This window comes from Equus asinus, chromosome 30 (genome assembly GCF_041296235.1).
Source record: "Equus asinus isolate D_3611 breed Donkey chromosome 30, EquAss-T2T_v2, whole genome shotgun sequence".
Classification (NCBI taxonomy): Eukaryota; Metazoa; Chordata; class Mammalia; order Perissodactyla; family Equidae; genus Equus; species Equus asinus.
Genome location: NC_091819.1, coordinates 25163660 through 25185116, shown reverse-complemented (window position 1 = coordinate 25185116; position 21457 = coordinate 25163660). Strand labels below are relative to the sequence as shown.

Here is a 21457-nt window from a genome sequence, read left to right as displayed (position 1 = left end):
TTATGCCTTAGGCTGGGTTTGCAGTTGGAAGATGCAGAATATGCTGATAAGATTAAAGCTGCTCTCGTGACTCTTAAGGAAGCCTCATGCTCTTTTATTTGCAAATGACCTCTACCCTCCATCTCAGAAGACGCTGGGCTCCAGCACCTAGGATCCCTTGCAGTGGCTCCTGTGGATTTGTGTGGACAGGAAAACAGATTCTTATCTCCTACAGGTGACTACAAGTCATACAACAGCTAATGCAGCTTCCACATTCTGGCAGCCGGCTAGACCTCTTCGCTGAGGATCTAAGTAAAGACCATTTATTGATCGTTATAAATACTTCCATCCTAAAGCAGCCCTTCCAAATTTCAGGCATTTTAGACAAACTTATTGAAACACAGCCTAAGGAGGGGCTAATGCATCCCTTTCAACCCTCAAGAGCAGACGAGAGAATCTGGCATCCTTTGTTAAATTGCAGTTGCATGTCAATTATGAATAAATGTGGACTAGACTCATGATGCAAATATAAGAAAGATGTTTGTATCTCATGGAAATAAATCTGATGGCTCATTTTCTTTTGAAATTATACAATGTATGATCAAGTCCCAGGGTAGAAATCTAAGAGATGTCAAGCCACAGGATAGGCTGAGTGACTTTAGGATAGCCTGCAGGTATTATCTCAGCCGGTCATTTTCCAAGAGTCAGATCCAGTCCACTATAAACACAGCATTGCATCTCTCTTGAAAGATTTAGTTTTCGTGCTTGCTAAGTTTGCAATTTTTTAAAGCACGAAAACTGACTTCTTTTCCATTTCTGATTCTTCTTTGGGATGTGTGTGTGCGACGTTCAGGGTTATCAGAAGGAAGAAGAAAACTTGCTGCTCAGGATGAGTCTCTGTCTCTTTAGACACCGCTCATGACATTCATATTATTCTATTGCTGCCAAAAACTGCTAACATTCGTTGAGTCCTTACAATGTGCCTGGCACTTTGCTAAGAAATTTGTAACCAGTTATCTTATTTAACTTTTGCAGAAACATTTTGAAGTTGATACTGTGAATATCCCAGTTTTACAGAAGGCAGAGACAGAGGATTTGTGAGGTTAATTAACATGGCCAGAACAGCTCACTAATAAGCGATGAGCTGTGTGTAAACGTAGTTCTTTCTGTGTCCACCGCTCATACTTGTAACAGCTGTACTACTGTATGCAGAGTTGTTTGACCCCCCTGGAATAGGAAGTCGGTTTCACCTTATTTGCCCACGATAATCCAGTGTTGACCTCAACCTTGAGTTCTGAGCTTGGCAGGAAACAGTGGTGTCTGTGATTGTTCTGTGATATCTGCAATGGGTAGATCCAGGACAGAGGAAAGATGGAACTTGAGTTGCCTTTCCCATATTAGATCGTGCTGAAACCATCCATGAGGGACTTCCGTGTGGACCACATGCCATTTGGGCTGTAGAACACATTTTTCTTACACTGTTCATATTTGTATTTCTAGCCTGTCAATGGGCTGCTTATTAATAAAAAGTAGGCAGTTTTATATGGGTATCTTATAAAAAAATTCCCCATTTTCCATAAATCCTACTTTTGGATTTGTTTTCTTCCTCAGTACTGAATCTTTGGAAAATAGTGTAATGTTGGAAAATATTTGAGGATACCTGACAATCATCTCCTGTCATCTTTGTTGCTGTATGTGAACCTTTCTATCAAGAATCCCAAGTCCTTTGTGATGTCCCTGTTTGGGAAATACATTGTTAACTCTAACTGTGGCTGGAGAAATAAAAACAGAGCAAGTAAATGGTGTTTTAAAATATCTATAATATTGGCAAGTATATCAGATCCTCCTAATTCTTCACTTTTTACAGAAAATACAAACACGTATCCACCTCATCAGTAAGGAAGAATTTTTTCCTCTTTCATTTTGTTGTTTAGATTGGCATTTGTCCCATGAGAAATCATGCAACAGATTTAATTTTGTTTATTCTTTCTTTCGAGACAGCATATTTATTCTCTGCCAAAATTATCAAAGAATGAAATGAATTTCAACCAGAGATGTAAGGACCTAAAAAATTTAGGTCAAAGCTAACATATAAGTGGCTTCGTCTTGCTGACATCAGTCTTTTCATATTTCTCTTCTGGAAAGAAAATAACTGTATATTGATATTTCAGAATTAAACGTAACCCACATTACTGACTGCCGTTGTTTACTGTCACTCGCTTCTGTTTTCTTTGTCTAAGGCATTCTGTTCATATTCGAGACAGACGGATAGACTGAAAGACTTTTCAGGTAACCTGAAAGTCCTGTGCCAGATTCAGCATATTGTGGCCTAACTTGGACTAGGTCAGAAAAGCAAGTCCGAGGAATGTTACCGTAGCTGAACAGGAGCCACTGACCTCTAGGATCTTCTTATGGAGGACGGAAAACAAGAAGCCCCATATAGGACAGTGGATTAAAAATCTGGTAAACTGAACTCTGGGTCAGGCCTTATCTCCTGCATAACTGTGGCTATTACCAAACATCTCTTGACTTCAGTTTCCCTAACTATCAAATAGAGATAATAGACCAGAAAATCTAAGTTCCTGCCAAGTTTAAGAGTTCAGGGATTCCATGATACTCTGGGCCCAGGACCTTCCTGATGTCTGCTTTCCCGGGAGGGTGAGCAGCAATGTTTTCTCTCTCTCCATCTTCCGGGCCATTCCCACTGAGACCCCTGAAGATGAGGGCTGAGCACTGTCAGCTCTTTTCCAGGAAGCAGTTTAAATCCTGCAGAATTGTCAGAAATGCCACTTTGGTGGCATCTCTAGGTTCTCCATGTGTTTCACTAGGCAGGATTCAGGTTCTCTAACGTTCTCTTGCTTAAGATGATATCTACAAGCTTTGTAAGCCTTCTTCTGATGGAGAGAGGCAAGAGCTTAGTTCTCTCGAAGACAGTATTCAACTGTCAACTTTAGGAAGACCTTTCAGTGGCCTCGATTCCTCTTTATGTGCAACTAGAATTAATAAGAGAACATGGCTAAATTGGGCCAAGAAAAAGCCAAGCTTACAATAGTTCACGTAATATGTTTTTTAAAAAGACAGAAAGCCAGACCAAATTATAAGGCTGCATCATGGCCACTAAAGTTTTGCACTGACTTGTGGAGCAAAGGATATTTTTCAACTCACCTCAGCCAATTTGGTTATCTGTAGTTGTCTTTGGTAGATATTGTTAGCCTCCCGTAGTTCAAGGTAAGTGGGACTATAGGTTTCCTTCCACAAAACATTCCCAGATGTTGTTATAAAGAAAATGGATCTTTAGCCAAATTCTGCCACAGTTAGAACCATGTGTTAGCAAGCTGGCAGAAAAAGTTATACGGTCTGTTTCACAAACTTGATGAAGAACCATATCACTATCCTTTCAGGCACACACTCTGACAACACCTTGCATGAAGGATACACTAGAGGCAGGTGTGGTTATGTGCTAATGGCATGATTCAGATAATCATGTATTTAAAGTCAGGCAGAAAAAATCCTCCTGTAAGGATATGAACAATGGACCAATCAGAGTTCTAATCCAGAGGCTAATTGGGATTGCTGGATTCTTATATACTGTTTGTACAAGAGCAAGAGTGCCTACTGGATATTTCTAGCCAATCTACATATCTTGAAAACAACCATTCACACCAGAGAAAATCATTTCTAACTTGTATTGTTCTAGTTAACAATGCCTCTGCTGTTGACCGGTGATAAAGATAGCCAAAACAATTGTAGTAACTACCTCTGGAGTGTTACCTTCCAATTAGAGTCTTTCAGATAATAGCTTGGACTGGCATAGGCACTGACCAATCAGAACAGATTCTTGCCTCAGCTGATGATAGATTGTGGAAGACCCCTACTAGCCCAAGTTGTCTCAGAGAGCTGCCAAGGCAATAGGACTTGAGTAGCTAAGATCTGAGAGAGAAGGGAACTACAGAGAGTTGAGAAGATGCTTTTCTCTCTTAGGTCATCTGCTGAGAATGCAGAAGACCTTTTGGCAGTATCATGGGGCTAAAGAGGCAAAACTTTGAGTTCAGGTAGGCAGGACCTGAGAGGTCAAGATCCTGGAGAGAAAGAAGGCACAGAAAAGTGAGCTGGGTGCGCCAGTATTTTCCCCTTTGAAACATTTGCCAAGTTTTACTGTACAGAACAAGACGCTACAGAGTTAAGTAAAAAACCACTAAAAGAAGTGTAGAGTTCTCCATATCACAGTGCTGATTAAAAAATATTGGTGTTCAAAGCCCACCAGGGAGAAAAGGCACTAGTAGATACCCCACTGGGATCCACAGAGAGCTACACCCTGAATAGAGGTAAACCCAAAGTAGACCAAGCTATACAGGAACTCAGCAAGTCTTCGACTGGGTTACAATGATCACCTCCATTCAGGTTGCCGACCAGAGGATAAGGAAGGAAGAGAGTATTTTCAAGAATCTAAATTTTTCATAAATTTTTTTTCAATCAAAAATTACCAAGCATACCAGGAAATAGGTCCAAGAGCCAAAAATAGGCAATGGAAAAAGATCCATAAATGACCCACTTATTGGTGTTGTCAGACAGACTTTGAAATAACTGTGATTAACGTGTTCAAGAAAATAGATGACATGATAAAGAATTTCACCAGAACGCTGAAATCCATAAAAAACAAATTAGAAATTCTGGAACTTAAAAACATGAAATAATGGATATTAAGAACTCAATAGATGTATTTAACTGCAGATTAGATGCATTATAAGAAAGAATTAATGAAAATGGAAGACAGATCAGTAGAAAATACCCAAGTGGATGCATGGAGAGCAAAAAAGATGAAAATATAGAAAAGAGCATAAGAGACGTATGTGATACTTGTTACTCTATATAAAAAGCATGTGAGGGGAGTTTCAGAAGAGGAGAAGAAGGAATGAGGCAGGAGCAGTATTTTCTGAAAATGATCAAAGAAATCAAAACATGGATTCAGGATGCCTTGCATGCCCCAACAGGGTGCATACAGAGGAAATCACAACTAGGCCCAAGGTAGTAAAACTGCTGAAAATAAAACCAAAGAGAAAAATTGTGAAAGCAGGCAGAAAAAAAAAGAAATTCATTATTTTCAAAGCAGAAACAATAAGACACATAGCTCACTTCTCAACAGAAACAATGGATGCCAGAATGTCATATTGCCAAGTTGAAAGAATGTAAGTGCTAACCTAAAATTTCATAAATCCAGAAAAAATATTCATCAAAAGTTGAAGCAAAATAAAAACATTTTAAGGCGAAATTTGAAAGAATTCATCATCAGTAGACTAACATTAAAAGAAATACTAAAAGTATACAAGTAGAAAGGAAATGATCCCAGAAATGCAGGAAGGAATGGAGAATGATGGAAAGGGTAAATATGTGGCTGAGATGAAATACATTAAAAATATATAATTGATTGATGGCTGGATAGAGAGATGGATAGATACGTGATAAAGCAAATATAGAAAAATGTTAATTATAGAATATGGATATATAGGTAGTCAATGTACAAATTCTTCCAATTTTATTTTTGAAAAATTTAATTTCAGAATGGAATATTCAGAAAAATATATGGCAAATATAAATGAATATTGATCACATAAAAAAACAAAACTGAGGTCTTGTGGGATCTAAAATATACATAGAATTAAATATATGACCAAAATAATAGAAAAAGTGGACGTGGGGTAAATGGAGTTAAAGTATTATAAGGTCATAGAAACATCTAGGAGTATTAAAAGTTGTAATTCTACCATACTATAGTACGTCAAAGACAATATTGTGATCTTTAGAGTAACTAGTAAAATAAAACAAAGAAGGAGAAATAGAATGAAATATACTTGATTAATCTAAAAGAAAGCAAGAAAGCAGAGAAAAGGAAACATAAAAACAGGAAGACTAATAGAAAACAATTCTAAGACGTTAGCTATAATCCCAAATACATCAGTAATTTAATTAAATGAAAATTGACTAAAAACTCCAATTAAAAGATAACTATTGTCTTACTGTATTAAAAAAGTATATAACTACTTACTACTTATAAGAGATGCTTCTTAAATATAAGGACACAGAGACGTTGAAAATAGAATAGAAAAAGATATACCTTGTAAATACCAACCAAAATAAGCTGGTGTAGCTCTACTAATATCAGAGAGAGTAGACTTTAAGGGAAGAGTCATCATTAAAGATAAATAGGGACATTTTGTAATAATAAAAAGATCAATCCACAAGGAAGGTATAACAATTCTAAATTTGTATATATCTAATAATATAGCTCCAAACGTAAAAAGCAAAATTTAGCAGAATTAAAAGGAGAAATAAACAAATCCATAATCATAGTGGATTTGACACCCTTCTCTCAAGAACTGATAGAACAGGCAGACAAAAAAATCAATAAGGATATAGAAGATCTGAACAACACTATTAATTAATTTTACCTGCTTGATGTACATAGACCACTTAGCAATGACACAGTACCATTCTTTCCAGGTTACCAAAATTGACCATATGCTGGCTCAACAAAGCAAGTCTCAAATTTCAAAGGCCTAAGTTCATTCAGAGTTATTTTTTTAGACCAAAGAGACATTAAGCTCGAAATCAATAACAAATAAAAAAGAGAATCCTCAAATGTTTGGAAATCAAGCAATCTACTTATAAATAACTCATGGGTTGAAGAAGAAATTTCAGTGGAAATTAGACAATACAGTTGTCCCTCAGTGTCTGTGGGGCATTGGTTCCAGGACCCTCTGCGGATACCAAAATCCAAGGATGCTCAAGTCCCTTATATAAAATGGCATAGTATTTGTGTGTAACCGACACGCAACCTCTCTTATACTTTCAATCATCTCTAGATTGCTAATAATACCTAATACAATGTAAATGCTATGTAAATAGTTGTTATACTGTATTGTTTAGGGAATAGTGACAAGAAAAAAGTCTGTACAGGTTCAGTATAGATGCAACCATCGTGGGCCTTTCAATCTATGGTTGGTTGAATCCACAGATCCAGAACCCATGGACATGGAAGGTGGACTGTATTTTGAAATTAAATGATGATGAAAATTCAACATATCAAGTGTTAACTAACCAAGCATCCCTGTGTGTATTATTGATTAAGGCATTTAAAATGTTGTCTATCTATATGGTGCAAATTAATACAAACCTACCTATATATCACACTGTGTCTGCTGAAGGACTGGATTATAAGTAAATCGCCAACAGCGTAACAAGAATGGAGATAATTATAGCAATGCCAGTGCTGTAGATGAGATCTCCAATTATTAAATAAAAAGCAAAGCTTAGATGAAGCTACTTTAAAAACACACTTATTCTATCATATTATATTCATCCATCTAAAAAAATAATGTAACTGCATATGTAATTTTCAGGTGATTTCTCAACATTCAGACATCATTTATTATCCATCAAATTGCCTTCTTCTTCCATTTCCCTGTGTATCTCTTTCCCAGAGGGAGGTAGGGGGGATGAGAACCTGGTCTGCCACACTTTATATTCTAATGTTTTCAACCCAATTACTTTAGTGTGATCAGAGAAGCTGGAAATTGAATCAGAGACCTCAGGGGCAACCCAAATGATGAGTCAGCCTGGATGTGAAGGTTATCACTGTTGGCTTCATGTGCTTAATTAGAAGCTAGTGGAATGTTATCATTGACTCTACCAGCAAAAATCTTCACTTGAGAGGCAACTGGGTTAAGGAAGAACATGCTGAAAACAGAATTAGTGAACCATAACTGAAAACTGTTTTTCCACAGCAACCACCAGCAAAAGTGAGGGGTGGGAGAAAGCACAGCAGTTGGCAGTCTTCTCACAGAGTGTGTGTGTAGGCAAGGGGGTAATTTCTTTGAAGCTATATCTGATGGCACTCAGTCATGTATGCTGAGCTTTCTTCCTGAAAGATAGTTTAAGTCGGTGTGGATTGTCAAGTTTCCTTCCTCTCAATAATATAGTCATTAACATTTGACTTTCTTTTCACCTGGAATTTCCACTAATTTAATGGCTGCCCTTACGAGTTGCCTGGGAGAAAGGCCAGTCTTGTCCGTTGCCTCTCGGTTCTGTCCTTCCACAGTGCAGAATCTGAGAGCACAGGGCAGATGAGGCAGGGGCAAGGCTAGCCTCCCTACCCCTCTCTCTTGCCTACCTGCATTTCCTGTATTGGCTTATGTTCTTCCCCTTGCATCAGATAGTAAATGCAGTTGAAGTTTTGTTTGCATGTGTGAGAAGAGAGGAAAATTAGCAGGTGTTCTTTAAGAAAAGCAGACTCCATCACATTCATGAGGCTGCAGGTTGCCAAACTAGTATGACTACTGCAAAAAATAACTTTGATTGCATTTTGGTACCAGTTTTTATCTGTACCAAGTATCTTTTATTGATGCTATCGAGTGGCTCGTGTTACCTTTGCTCAGAGAGAAAGATGTGTGGGAGCTCCAAACTTGAGACAATTCTCAGTCTGTGTCCTTGGCAGTGACCCACATGAAAAATGTAAGACAGCACTAAGAATAATAGCAGCATGTGGGTGTGTGTGTGGTGTTACTTCCTAGAGAGGGTCACGACACTTTACAAATATCATCTAGACTAATGCAACATCATCAGAGTATGAAGAGGTTAAATCAATCAGCCCAGATAGACTAAGCATCATAGCCAAGGCTCCATGGTGAATTTAGAAGTCAGATAGAGTCCCCACTTCATACTGCATTTTTCCTGCCATATTCCATGGGAAGGAAGGTAGAGATTATGATCTGATTTTATGTTTCCAGGTAAACCTGGCTTAATTGCTGGGGTCACAGAGCTGACCCACTGATAAGTAGGTAACTTGTTTATGTAATATAATTTTAGTGACCCAAAAAGTTTCCACTCACAGATTTTCTGTATCTCCACTTACAAGTAAATTAAGGGAGCCAGAGAGTCAAAATTAGCAGCATTACTTCAGAAATCACATGTTTCTTGGAAATAGCTTATTAGTACACGTGGCTTTCAGATTAATCAACTGATGTCCTGGGCCCAAAGAGATGGAAAACTGGACAGAAGCCGCGTTTTGTTGGGGTTTTGCTTGTGGTATTCAGGCTAGTGGATCTGTACTTTACAAAGTAATGTATTTTTTCAAACTCAGAAAGCTTAGAATATGTGTTGAAGAACTTGGTCCTCAAATGTGAGATATATTTATTGCAAATGAGTCTTATTTAGAAATCAGGATATTTCTAAATAAATTTAAAATACTTTGGCCCAGTAAAGTGCCAAAGCAATAACGGATGCAAGGTAGACTGTGTGGAATGTATGAAGAGGTCATTCTCCTAAGGGGAAAATTGTCCCTCCTTCTAGATTCTGCTGAGGCTTGCCCGGGTTGGAGCATTACTTTCCCCTCTGTTCTCTGACTTTCCAATGCACACTTTGTTTTGGGCTGAGTAGCTGCATGTCATCAATTAGAATGTCGATGGCCCCACCACTTGCTAAGAACATTGGAGTTTTTAGGATGATCCTGTCTTAGACATTCATTCTCGAAGCCCTGGAGCGGAGCATTCAGAGGCATTCCTTCTAGTTCTGAAATTCCTTAGGATGAAGTTGTTGACTTACCTTGAACTAAAACAGTAGGACATTCGCCAGGGCACTGACCTCACACCTGTGAGCTTGACAGGCTGAGTCCTGAGAGTGACATCTGTCCTAATCTTCAGCTTTAGAAAGTGATTATGTGATTTGGAGAAACAGTATTGATCATTTAGCCTATATCCTGATTCCTAAATAAGACTCATTTGCAATAAATATATGTCACATTTGAGGACCAAGTTCTTCAACACAGATTCTAAGTTTTCTGAGTTAGAAAAAATACATTACTTTGTAAAGTACAAAACCTGTAACACTATATAACCCACACAAAAGGTTGACAACTGGGTTTGTTGTAAGTAACATATTAATAACACCTGGCACAATATCTGTTAACATGCTCAGTGCCTGAAGCAAATTGGCAAGTGCTTCTTCTACTTTTGCCAATAACTTGTCAAAAACTGACTTAGAGTTCCTTAAAAACTCTCAGAAGAACATCCAAGACAAAGTGTCTTATGTAGCCCTCAAACTTCACCAGGGCAAGGGCTGGCTCCTGGCCAACCTGCGAAGTCACACTGAATTAGAGGAGGAATTCCAAAGAGTTGGGAAGGGGCCCTGGGATGGCAAGATGCTGAATAGGACTGTGATGAATTAATTGACTTGTATCTTACACAACAGTCAGGGTGAGGATAAAGGTGAAATTCATTTCCTTCAACAGCTCTGGCTCCTTTCTTTCTGGAGCTGAAATGCTGCCTACATCCCATGACAACCAAAGAGGAATCTTTAAATCCAGCCTAGGACTTAGTGATGTCACATCTCAGAGACCAGAAAGGAAGGCAGGCGATGCCAGGTCATTTACCGATATTCTTAGAGGAATAATGAACTGCTTAGCCCCATGGAGGCGAGGTACTGGGGAGAGATTGGGCCCTGTCTAATTAAAACAGAGACTAAGCACGTGTGATATGCCTGCCAAGCACTTTCAGATGCTTTATCTTAGACATCCTGGCAGTCCTTGAGGTCAGTCTCATTATCTCCATTTCACAGAAAAGCAGTAGCTTAGAGAACTTCAATAATTTACACAAGGCACTCTAGTGTAATGTCTGAGAGAGGGGACTCTAAAACCAGACTGAGTGGGCCCAAATCTTGCTGTGCCACTTAGTAGCTATGTGACCTTGAGAAAAGCTTTTAACTTCTTTGTGTTTCAATTTCCATTATCTATAGAATAAGAATAATAATATTATGTACTTCACAGAGTTGTAATGAGGATTAAATCAGTTGGTAATTGTAAAGCCCTTAGAACTGGGCCTGGCATATGGAAGGTTCTAGTTAGGTAGTTGTGGTGGTGGGTGGTTATTTTTAGCTGTGCAGAGAGAGTTGAACCTGGATCATTTGAAGCTGGAGTCCTTTGTCACCTGTTGTTATATGACAACACAAAGCAAGTGGAGTAAATTTCTTCTTTCTTTTACATCTAAAAGGAGATGATAATTCTGCCTTAGCAGACAAAGGCATCAGGGAGATTCGTTGTTGTCTACAGAGCACTTTTTAAATGGAGGATAATTTCTGGACTCGGCTAGTAGTTAGAATTCATGTCAAAATTAGACTTTGTGACCTGACGTATAAACAACTGCATTTTGGCTAAGACTAGCCAGATATTTAGAGGCATATAGCAGTCTGAAATAATCCTATTCCTCTATCAACACACAGACGGAGGATTGTGGAGCCTTTTGCTAAATTTGGCTCAGCTACACTTCTGTCTTTAGAACTAGGCAATCGCTTCATCATGCACACATTGTGCTACCCTCATATTTTGGTAACTGCTGCACATTCACAGGATGCCAGCTGAACGTCTATATAAGTCTCTGAGAATCTGGCCACTGACTATCCAAAGTTGACATAAACCAACTAACGTAGCACGCACTTCAGATGAGGCAAACACCAGGCTCCAGACAAATAACTAGACTCTGCTTTTCTGATAAGAATGTCGTTTTGTCTATTGTTTTATGACTACTTGATATGAAAGGTCATTATAAGATGACTTCTTCCAACTAGAGATTTAAAATTTAATGAAAAACTAGCTAAAACATATATACTTTCTTATATCTTTTCAAGAACAAGGGGGAGTGAGGGGATGTTATAAAGAAGAGCAACAATTACACTGAAAACCATGACTAGTTTACATTAGACTGCAAACTCAATGAAGATCAAAACTCCATTGACCTTGTTCCAGGAACTCTCTCTATTTCTTTGAGTGAATGAATGGAAATAATAGTTATGATTATGGACATTATCTGAGTATGAAGAAATGCCTCTCGATAAAGAAAGAGATGTCAAATGGCCGGAGATTAAAGAACCCAGGACATCAGCGGGTACCAAATCCTTCCTTGTCGTAAGGCAGATCTCCCTGAAAAGTTGCCTATATTAATTGGAAAAGACCCTTATAGTGAACTCTTTTTTAAACTACACATACATTTTCCTAATTTGCCTTTTAAAAATTACATCTAGGGGGCCGGCCCGTGGCATAGTGGTTAAGTTCATGCGCTCCGCGTTGGCCGCCCGGGGTCCATGGGTTCAGATCCTGGGCGTGGACCTACACACTCAACAAGCCATTCTGTGACGGTGTCCCAGATACAAAGTGGAGGCAGACTGGCACAGATGTTAGCTCAGGGCTGATCTTCCTCACCAGAAAAAAAATTACATCTAGTTTTCATGTCTCATTTTTCCTGTGGGCATACCTAATTAACATGTAGATTTTGTCTCTATTTGCCTGTTTATGATATGAGCTAAATTTCTAATTTATATAAATTGCCAAGATTTTCGTGCTCCTTTTGGGTGGTGCCAACTGTCCCACATATGCCGCATGTCGAATGAGTTTTTAAGATATTGGCTTTTCCCAAATTCAGCATTTCGTTCTTGAAAGCGCTTCCTTTTTCCCACCCAGATCTAACTAAATATTAGAGGTATTTGACCTTTCATTTAAAAAAATAATGTTTGATGTTTCAACTATTTTCAACAAAAGATCTCTGTTCTCAACTGCAGTCTATGGAGACAATTCCTCAGTTCTTTGGAGAGGGATAAAAATCCTCTCTTAAGTCGGCCAGACTGAAGATCAAGGGCATTATGGCACCATAGATGTGAAGAGAGAGCATTGTCTATGAAAGAAAGCTTGGTGGTGATGGGGACGTTTCAACTCCTGGTTAGATGGATGGATTTGGAGGTGGAACTTGGGAGCTTTTCTCTTGGCTTTGCCGCGGGGTGGCTGTCTTGCCTTGTGAAGGTTTGAATCTCACTCTCTTCTGTGGGACTCTACTACTTTTCCAAGGCTAACCAAGCTGTGCTGTGGATTTGCTGTCACGTGGCTTCACGGGAGCCCACCCTAGGTGTTAGCCAGAGGCATTTTCCAAAGGCTTTCTGGAGAAGATGGCCAACGCCCCTCTCCTAACTGAGTGGCCTGCTGCAGTCAGTGCAAGGGCTCGCCAAGGAAAGGAATCTGGTCCTGCTTTGCTCATTTTCGTATAACTCTAGGGGTTATTTAATAAAATAGCAATTCCCAAGCTTTCAGAGCTGTCATGTCTTCTCTGCACACTGTTTGAGCCGGGCAGGTGAGGGCAGAGCCAGGAAGCCGGTGCTTCAGCTGTGGGAAGAGCGGAGATCCAGGGCCCAGTTTTGTCCTGTAGCCTACTCCCACCCGTGGCTCACTCCCCTCCACTGGGCACAGATGCTCTGTTCCAGGGCTTACTCCAACCCCTTCCTACCTTCCTCCCTGTACACTTTTTCCTCTCTCCTCCTTTCTCTCTCTCTGCTCTTTCCTTTTCTTCTCTCTTCAGTTAAAATTGTAGCTGTAGTCAGGGTTATCCCCATCTCCTAATGAGGCTTGGAAAACGAAAGTACACAAGACTACAGTAGGACTACAAAAGAAATTATAAAATGTCAATATCTTACACAAACAAATCCTTAATTTTCTACTGAAAGATAAATTGCATGATGATTTAACCTTGGAAAATTAATCATTATTACACAACATTAAAAAAAAAAAGGCTATGCTAGGCTTGCACGATGCTTGATGGCTCCAAATCATGACAGAGGGACCGTTTTCTTGTGAGCAGACTTGGGATCCATATTTGAGGACGCTTGAAGTTCTGAAGATATAAAGGATTATATGCAAGGCACTGTGTACCACTGTCATTATACACTCTGGTGTCCCTTCATTCCTTCTGTCCAACTTTCGCTTCTGAATAACAGGAATCTTGAAAATAATTACCAAATGCAAACATTCATAAAATGTGTGGATTAGGTGGCACAGCACGTCAAGGAGCAATTACTTTTTAACAATCTCTGTGTTGTGTTTTCTGAAAACGCATGATTCATTTCAATCTTGGTGTCTTTAAGTGATTAAGGATTGTCAAACATTTGGTATTTCTCACAGGGAAATTTACAGGTAATTTAGGTATGATTCTTTTAGAGTTTTTTTCATGATTTATAACTATTTGGTATCTTCTCCCTTGCATATGAATACGTATATTTTTATATAAAATGTATCACTAGAGCCTTAGCTGCTTAGATTTTCATTTCTTTTGAATCATTACTTGGAATAGTATTTTCCTATAAGAGGGAATAAGGAAACAACTCTCTCTTAGGCATACACAGAGAGAGTGGGGCCTAATTTCTTATGTCTGCCCAAGATAGCCCTAGTCACACACACTGCTGTGTTTGGGGCTAGGAAGGGGAAAATAACTCCAAACTACAGCTGAGGAATTTGGTTCATTTAAGCGAGAGCTCTTTTCTCTACTTTAGCATCTTAAATCCTTCTAATAGCCCTGTAAAATCATAAATTGTCCAAATCCTCCGGGGAATTATTCTTAGTTCCATCATCATTTATATAGTTCCCTATCTGTCCAATAAACCAGAATTTAGCCTTAAAGGCATCTGTCGCTTAATCTATATTATGATCTTGTCTTTATATGCGAGTTAATTTGTTTTTCCAAATCAGTGGATGGCCTTAGGTACCTTGTTGTTGTTCTTCTTTTTTGTGTCCTCTGAGGACAGAGTATCATAGAATGTTACAAATGGGAAGTGTCTATGGGATCATCTGAACCAGTGTTTTTCAAAAAAATATTTAACTGTAATGCCCCAATTTCAAGTGAAATCCTCAACACATAAAACAGATAAAAGCAGAGCTACTGTGGTGAAGGGGGCCTCTGACTTCCTCACATGGCTCAGGAGGTCCCAGGGGTCCTCAGCTTCTGGTTTCCTCTAGATGAGAGAACTGAGACCTGGAGGTAGAATCGGTTGTCCAACATTTTGGTGAGGGAGGAAGAATCAATTTTCGTTGCCTGGAAGCTTTGACATCCCTAGAGGTACATGTGTGTGGAGACTGCTGGTAGTAAAGCTCATACAGAACACAAGGACACCAGTGCTTTACTCCATGGGGTCTCAGCTTGGGTTCTCCGGAAGCCAACACTGAGAGGGAGTGGCCATGCAGGATGCTTATTAGAGATTATCACCTGTAGAGAGGAGGAGGAGGATGCAGGATTGTAGAGAGGAAAATGTCAGACTGTCAAAGATGCCCAACAAAGCCTCAGCCAACCCCACAGGGAAACTCTTGAGCATAATTGGCCCATCGTAGTGACCTGCATTGGCCTTAAGGGCTGGGCCCTTATACCCTCAGCTCCATCAGTCATTGGATGTGGGCCACCCTGGGAAGGTCATGCTTTTGTGTAAAGTGGCTTTCTGCAGTTGAAGCAAATCCTAGAAGAACCAACAGCTAGAAGCTGACTGCCCACAGCTGGGGCAGCAAGTTCTTTCTTGAAGAAAGATCTAGAAGGCATATTTCTATGTCTACTACACATGGCCACTAGGAGTTCTGGTGAACACGATAGGCAGTGGAGAGAACGGTGGTAGTGGCAGCTTTCCCAGCCATCTGCCAGGCCACCCCAAACTTCTGATTAGGGATTCCCAACTCCATAGTGCTGAGTATGACACTTGCTAAACAAATTTTTTGACAAACAGACCAGTTCTCAAGACAGCTTCTCCTTTGTGTTTCAAGGTGGAACCTGTGGGTGTTTTTCATTTCCACCTCTGTTTCACCAAGTTTAATGACTGTTTTAATCTGTTGGGGATTAATTTGGTACAGTGGAAAATGCAGCAGACTATGTGTGGGAGGATTTGGATTCTGGATCTCATTCTGGAAGTTATTAGCTGGTGGCCAAAAGCAAGTCATTTAACTTTTCCAAGCTATAATTACTAAATTGTCCATGGGGGACTTGATACCAAATGAAACACTTTAAAACAACAGTATTTAAAAATGCCTTTAGATAGTGGTGTATCCCAGGGTTGTTCTGGACCATCTTGCTTTAGCACCCCATCCATCCATCTGTCCATCCATCCATCCGTCCATTCCTCCCTCCATCCATCTATCCATCGCACCCCATCCATCCATCCGTCCATCCGTCTGTCCATTCCTCTCTCCATCCATCCATCCATCCGTCCATTCCTCCCTCCATCCATCTATCCATCCATCCCTCCATCCATTCAGTTATAAGTGTGAGTGATTCCTGACTTTTAATTTATAATTCCATCAAACTTTTTAAGCCAAGTAAATAGGAGTTTTTATTTTCTGCTGACTTTGGGGGTACTTCTCCAGGAGACTTAGTGCAAGCTCTGCTCCCACTTCATGCAGCCCACCTCTGTTTAGGATGTCTCATTGCTGCCATTGATTGCAAATGTGATAACTTCCTGAGTCCCAGACACATCAGTTTATCAAAAACTACCTTTGCGATATTGCCCATCCCACTGGGCTCACCTCACGCTAGCACTTTCTTTGCTTTTTGTCTTATTAACTTCCTTTTTAGTTTACTCTTTGCATTTTTTTCTCTTCATTCTCTACTACATCCTAACTCTCTAGACCAAATCCCAGATGTTGTGACTTATTTAAAAATTTTTCTTTATTGGTAAGTGTATCATGCATACAAAATAGTATATGAAATGTAGACAGATGCTCAGTTTAAAGACCAATAATAGAGCAAACATCTATGTACCAACCATCCCAGTTAAGAAATACTCATGATGTATTTAGCCATTTAATTAATGCACATTTATTGAGTTCTACATTGTATCCGGAATTTGGGGAGATTTAATGATTATTGAGAGATCATCTAGTCTACATAAAACTGCTCAGCATCATCTAATAGAGAAGAAAGAGACTGGCCAATAAATAATTACAATGCATAAAGGTACTTGCAATGAGAAATACAAACAAGATGTGATTGGGACCAGTTCGTACACCTAGGAGAGTTAGGAAGGATTCCAAGAGGATGAGACTTTTGGACTGGGTTTGCAGGGATGGTTTGCCTGGGGAAGAGCACATTCTAAGGAAAGGGAACAGCAGAGGTAGTCTCAGAGCCATGGAAAGATGGCTTGTTTGGAAAGTGGGAGGTCACTTCTTCTCATCACTTCCCTTTTGTTTCTGTGACCTCCCTCTCTCCTGGTTCCCTGTCACCACTCTGACCACTCATTTGAATTTTGCTCTGTTCCCCCACCCTCCACAAATGTCGGTGTTCTCACAGGTGTTCCTTTAGGATCTCTTCACACTTCATTCAGTTCTTCATTCATTCATCCACTCGCTCAACACTGAAGAAGAGATGAGTCTCCAGAAACTTCAGCTTGCATCAGAGTCATTCATGGGGCTTGTTAAAATGCATGTTCTGGTCCCAACCCCCTCAATCAGAATCTTTGGATCTGCATTTTTAACACGCCGTCACCAGGTATTTCTAGTGCCAGTGACTGGGGCCAAACTTGGAGAAACACAGAGGGAAGGGTTGGAGAACCTTCTGAATCGTGGGAGATGGTCTTGTGCTGTCTGCCATCGTGGGTACCCCTTCTCACGTGCCTTGTCTGTGCATTTCTCGCTCCTCCTTCCTGCTTCAGTTCCTCTTTTGCTGTTATTTCTCCTTACATGCCTCCACCTGTTCTTTTGCTGTCGCAGAGCCCCATTGGTGTGTCTCCTGTCCCTGCTCCATGCCACTCCCTCCCTCAGGCATAGTCTGTGCCTTGGCTCTGTCTGTGGAGCATCCCAGGCTGCAACACCACAAACAATGGAGTATAGAATACAAAGTTGACAGTCACATTGACAGCCCCCGCCTTACCTCTCTACCCTTTTCCTTTTGGGGGCTTCTTTCCCCCCAAAAAGCTGGGGAAGGCATGATAGGAGATGGCATCAGAGGCAAAGGGTGCTGTTTGTCTGATTTGCACTTCCGTTACTGAGAGCATTTGAATAGTTTTAAGACATGCAAACTGTGAGACTAGACAGTTTCACTGAAATATATGCATGTAGATATTATTCTCGTGGGGGCATATGCCTGCATCTGTTTGTCTACAAGTGTTTGCTTGCAGAGTCACACACATACCCAGAACCTTGGTTCTGTCGGCTTTGTCTGCACCAAATGTGTATGTGGATGTATAATTAAAGATTTTAAACACTTGATTTTGATAGTCTGTGTGCAGCTGCTGTGCTCAGAAAATTCCTAAGCTACTGTGGGTTAATGGGAGTTCTAGCAAGTGTTTCTCTCTCTGCTGGTCTCTGTTAGTAAAGCTCCTCTCTTCTCTCCCTCTCTCTCGCTCTTTCTCTCTCTCTCCCCCTCCCGCCCTGCCTGCCTCTGCTCTTCCCTCCCTCCCTCTCTCTGAGATAGCAGACAAGAGAGAGAAACTGGTGCGGCTTCCTCTGAGAAGAGGGCTTGCCTGCACGGATTGGCAGGATCCCGTGAGTTCCTCTTCCATCGATGCAGTGTTCTTGGAGGGAAATGCAATGGTGGGGCAGGGGCTGAGCTGGACTGGGGAGGTGGCTGGGAGCTCAGGGAGGCCAGGATCATGGTTTGGCCAAAGGCTGGAATCACAGGAATGTTTCATCAGGGTCTGCTCTGCAAATCCCCAGACCCCCATGGATTTTAGAATTTCCCAGCCTTTTCTCCTTCATCTTCGCACTCTCTTACTTCCTCCTGAGATGGCCCCAGATCTGCAAGAGACATTTGAGAGAAGCTATTTATTAACAGATGTGAAGAAATGGATTCTGCACTTGATTATTTAGCCATGATTTGTCAATGATGATGGATTGGAAAGCAGTGTAAGTAACAGTTATATATGTTCCTGTAGTTAGATGATCTTAGTTGCTTTTTTTTTTAACTTTAACTTTTTCAGTGAATTTCCTTTTGAGAAAAGTGAAAATAAAATGTATAAAGTATTCCAAAGAAGTTAGGAGGGTTCAGATTCTATGAGCTTTCTTCTTGTTCAATTGATTTACAGAATACATGCAGCTCTTTCAGATGAGACACGCAAACTCCTGGCAGAGAATCTGCAAACATCCCCCGAGGATGAGACTAAAACGGAAAATAAATGAACCAGGTTTTTGAACTGACAATCATTGCTATAATCAGACTTATTCAGAGTTGCTAAAATATTTGACATTGACTCATTTTAGCATCAAAGACGGAATTGAAATATGTTCTCTTCATAGGATCATAAAAATGAAGTTAGCCTATGGCTTTCGGAACAGGTTGTTTCTGGCTACATAAATATGAGATTCATTTCTTTTCCTAATGTTAAATGTTGACTGTATTTCAGCTTTCATTGAGACAGAACACCTCCCCATCCTAGAATGTAATGTCTGGTCACCCTGGGGTGGTAGGACACTGGCAACTTGGAAGCTAGTCATTGCCAGTTTATGCCAGTCAGAGGGTTTTCCATCTTTCTCTGCCAAGGCTTGGTTTAAGTACTTAAATTCCCCAGTGTCCAGGGAGAAAAACAACAACAAGTAACTTGAAGACCGAAATCAGTTTATTTCACAGGAAAAGGGACAGCTATCTAAAAGATTAGAAATTGAAATAAAAAAAATGTGATTTGCCTTTTCTTCAAAATTTAAAATGAGGTTAATTTTGTATAAAAGGAGTAACTTAAGCTTTCTTGATTAAAAAACAAAATTTTAAAGGAGACTTTTAAGACCATAAACCGCTTAGGTAGGGACATCGAAATAGATTGCTGATATTTTTTATGACCAGTGGCAACTTTTTCGTTTAGAGTCTATACAATAGTGTTCATACAAATATATTTGGCGTCTTAAAACTTGCTTAGATTTAGAAGTGGTATTCCTAACAAGGACACTGTAATGAGCTTTTCCGAGTGGTCTTTGCCTTTCTCTCTCCATCACATCCTCACCGTGGGCAGGGCTACTGCCTCCCCCACCTGCCCATCCCCCTGCCTGTCTCCCAGCCCCCATCCTTCCCTCTGAGTCTTGGAACATCATGAAAGACCCTTCTGAAGATTCCCTTCAGCCTTCCCTGCCCAGCTCTGGACAGAGGGAGTACTGTAATGCAACACACAGAGCTGCCAAATTTGGAATTGAATGAGCTCAGTTGATTCTTGAATATTAAATCAATTCTGTGAGCAATTGAATGAGATCACATCTTACCAACCTGACCCAAAGTGTTCCTAACTTCATTGATTGGCATTTAACATCATCAAGGGCTGTAACACTGAGCACCTGAGGGGACCAGCTTAAAACCAAACTAAATCCCCAAACTCTCCTTGGATTCCTGCTCACCAAATATACTTAGGGCCACGCCTTTTAAAATATGTCCTTTGTTATCAAGGGAAATCTGAGACAGAAAACACATGTTGGCAGCGTCACGTGAGTGCCTCTCTGCACACGCAATGGTTGTATCACAAGAGGAAATGCTTTCGTCTTTCGCTGTTTTGTTTTGGTTTCTTGTTTACATGGATCCTGTCAGACTCATGCATCTGGAAGAGGTTTGGAGGGGAGTGAAAAACCTAAAGCAAAATATGCAGGGAACAGGAAAATCATTCAAAAACAAAGTCAGACTAGAAATGGAATAATTCTCTTACATCCCAGTTCCTACCCTTGGTTTTGGTTCTCATTTATGCAGATCCTGAATGTAGCCTTCCTGGCTTCATGGTGATGGAGATTCTTTCATACTGCTTTTGGATCTTGAGCAAAGGAGGGAGATTTCTCCAGAAATATGGAGAAAAGCCAATAAGAACCAATCTTTCCAGTTCGTGCTCACTTTAACAGAGCAAGCAACTCCCGTCCCTTGTTCCCACCCTGTACTGTTTTTCCTCCTCAGCACCCAGCCCATGCCTCTCTGTGCCTCTGAGTGCCCCCTGGGGAACAGCTCCAAATCCCTCAGGAATCTCGTGTGTGTCCCAGGCAAGAAGGTGAGCTGCCAAGGGCAGGCTTTTCAGGCAGAGTGCTTTTTGGTGGTGAATGAGCAAAGGGGGCAGAGATGCTGATACTTGCAAACCGTCTTTGAAAGAGGCAGCTGATTGGCATCAATAAAACTGCTGAGCAATTAAAAAAAAATCCTGGAGTCAAGGTGAGAGAAAGAAGAGAAAGAGAAGGAAGCGGGCTGTCTCTGAGGAGTTTCAAGCAAAGTTCTGTTAAATGCCCAGAAGGTCTAAGTTGCTAATGCCAGATGGTTAGGATAATCTTAAACTGATCAATACCTGACCGATGGAATGGAGCTTTCACTTTGGCCTAATGTTCTGCTGAAAGGCTTTGCTCAAGGTCAACTGCCAGTTCTCTCACTTTGCTCAGCAATCCGTTCTGTGATAGTGTGTTTTCTCTCTCTGGATTCTGTCTTTCTTAGCAACTGCTTTGCTTCTGAAAGTTGGGAGCTTGAGAAAAGTTCTAAAACCAAGTGTGGTCCTCGGATCTTTAACTCTGAGGAAAAGTGCTTCCATCAGACTCATCCTCACTTTTCTCATTAGACGGGTTGCCCTAATTCTAATTTTCACCCTATGTCTGAACTAAGGGGCCTCATCTTTACATCTGTCGAGATTCTTCTTGCCATTCCTCCCTAGTTTCATCTATCCTGCAGGGAGCACTCAAGTTCCTGGTGAGTTTGGCTGC

The 21457-nt window shown here is 40.4% G+C and overlaps 1 protein-coding gene across 4 annotated transcripts in view; it reads left to right on the top strand.

Annotated features, from left to right (window-relative positions):
- Window positions 1–21457, top strand: part of KIF26B (kinesin family member 26B) — a 436898-nt gene that overhangs the window by 260072 nt on the left and 155369 nt on the right. Inside the window, exon 1 of one of the 4 annotated variants that reach the window (XM_070501709.1) lies at window positions 18229–18658. The exons of the other annotated variants lie outside the window; for them this stretch is intronic. Within the exon in view, the coding sequence (XP_070357810.1) occupies window positions 18636–18658 (23 nt within the window). The 5' untranslated portion in view covers window positions 18229–18635. Of the gene's footprint in view, window positions 1–18228; window positions 18659–21457 lie in introns of those variants that run through there. 4 annotated transcript variants of the gene reach the window in all.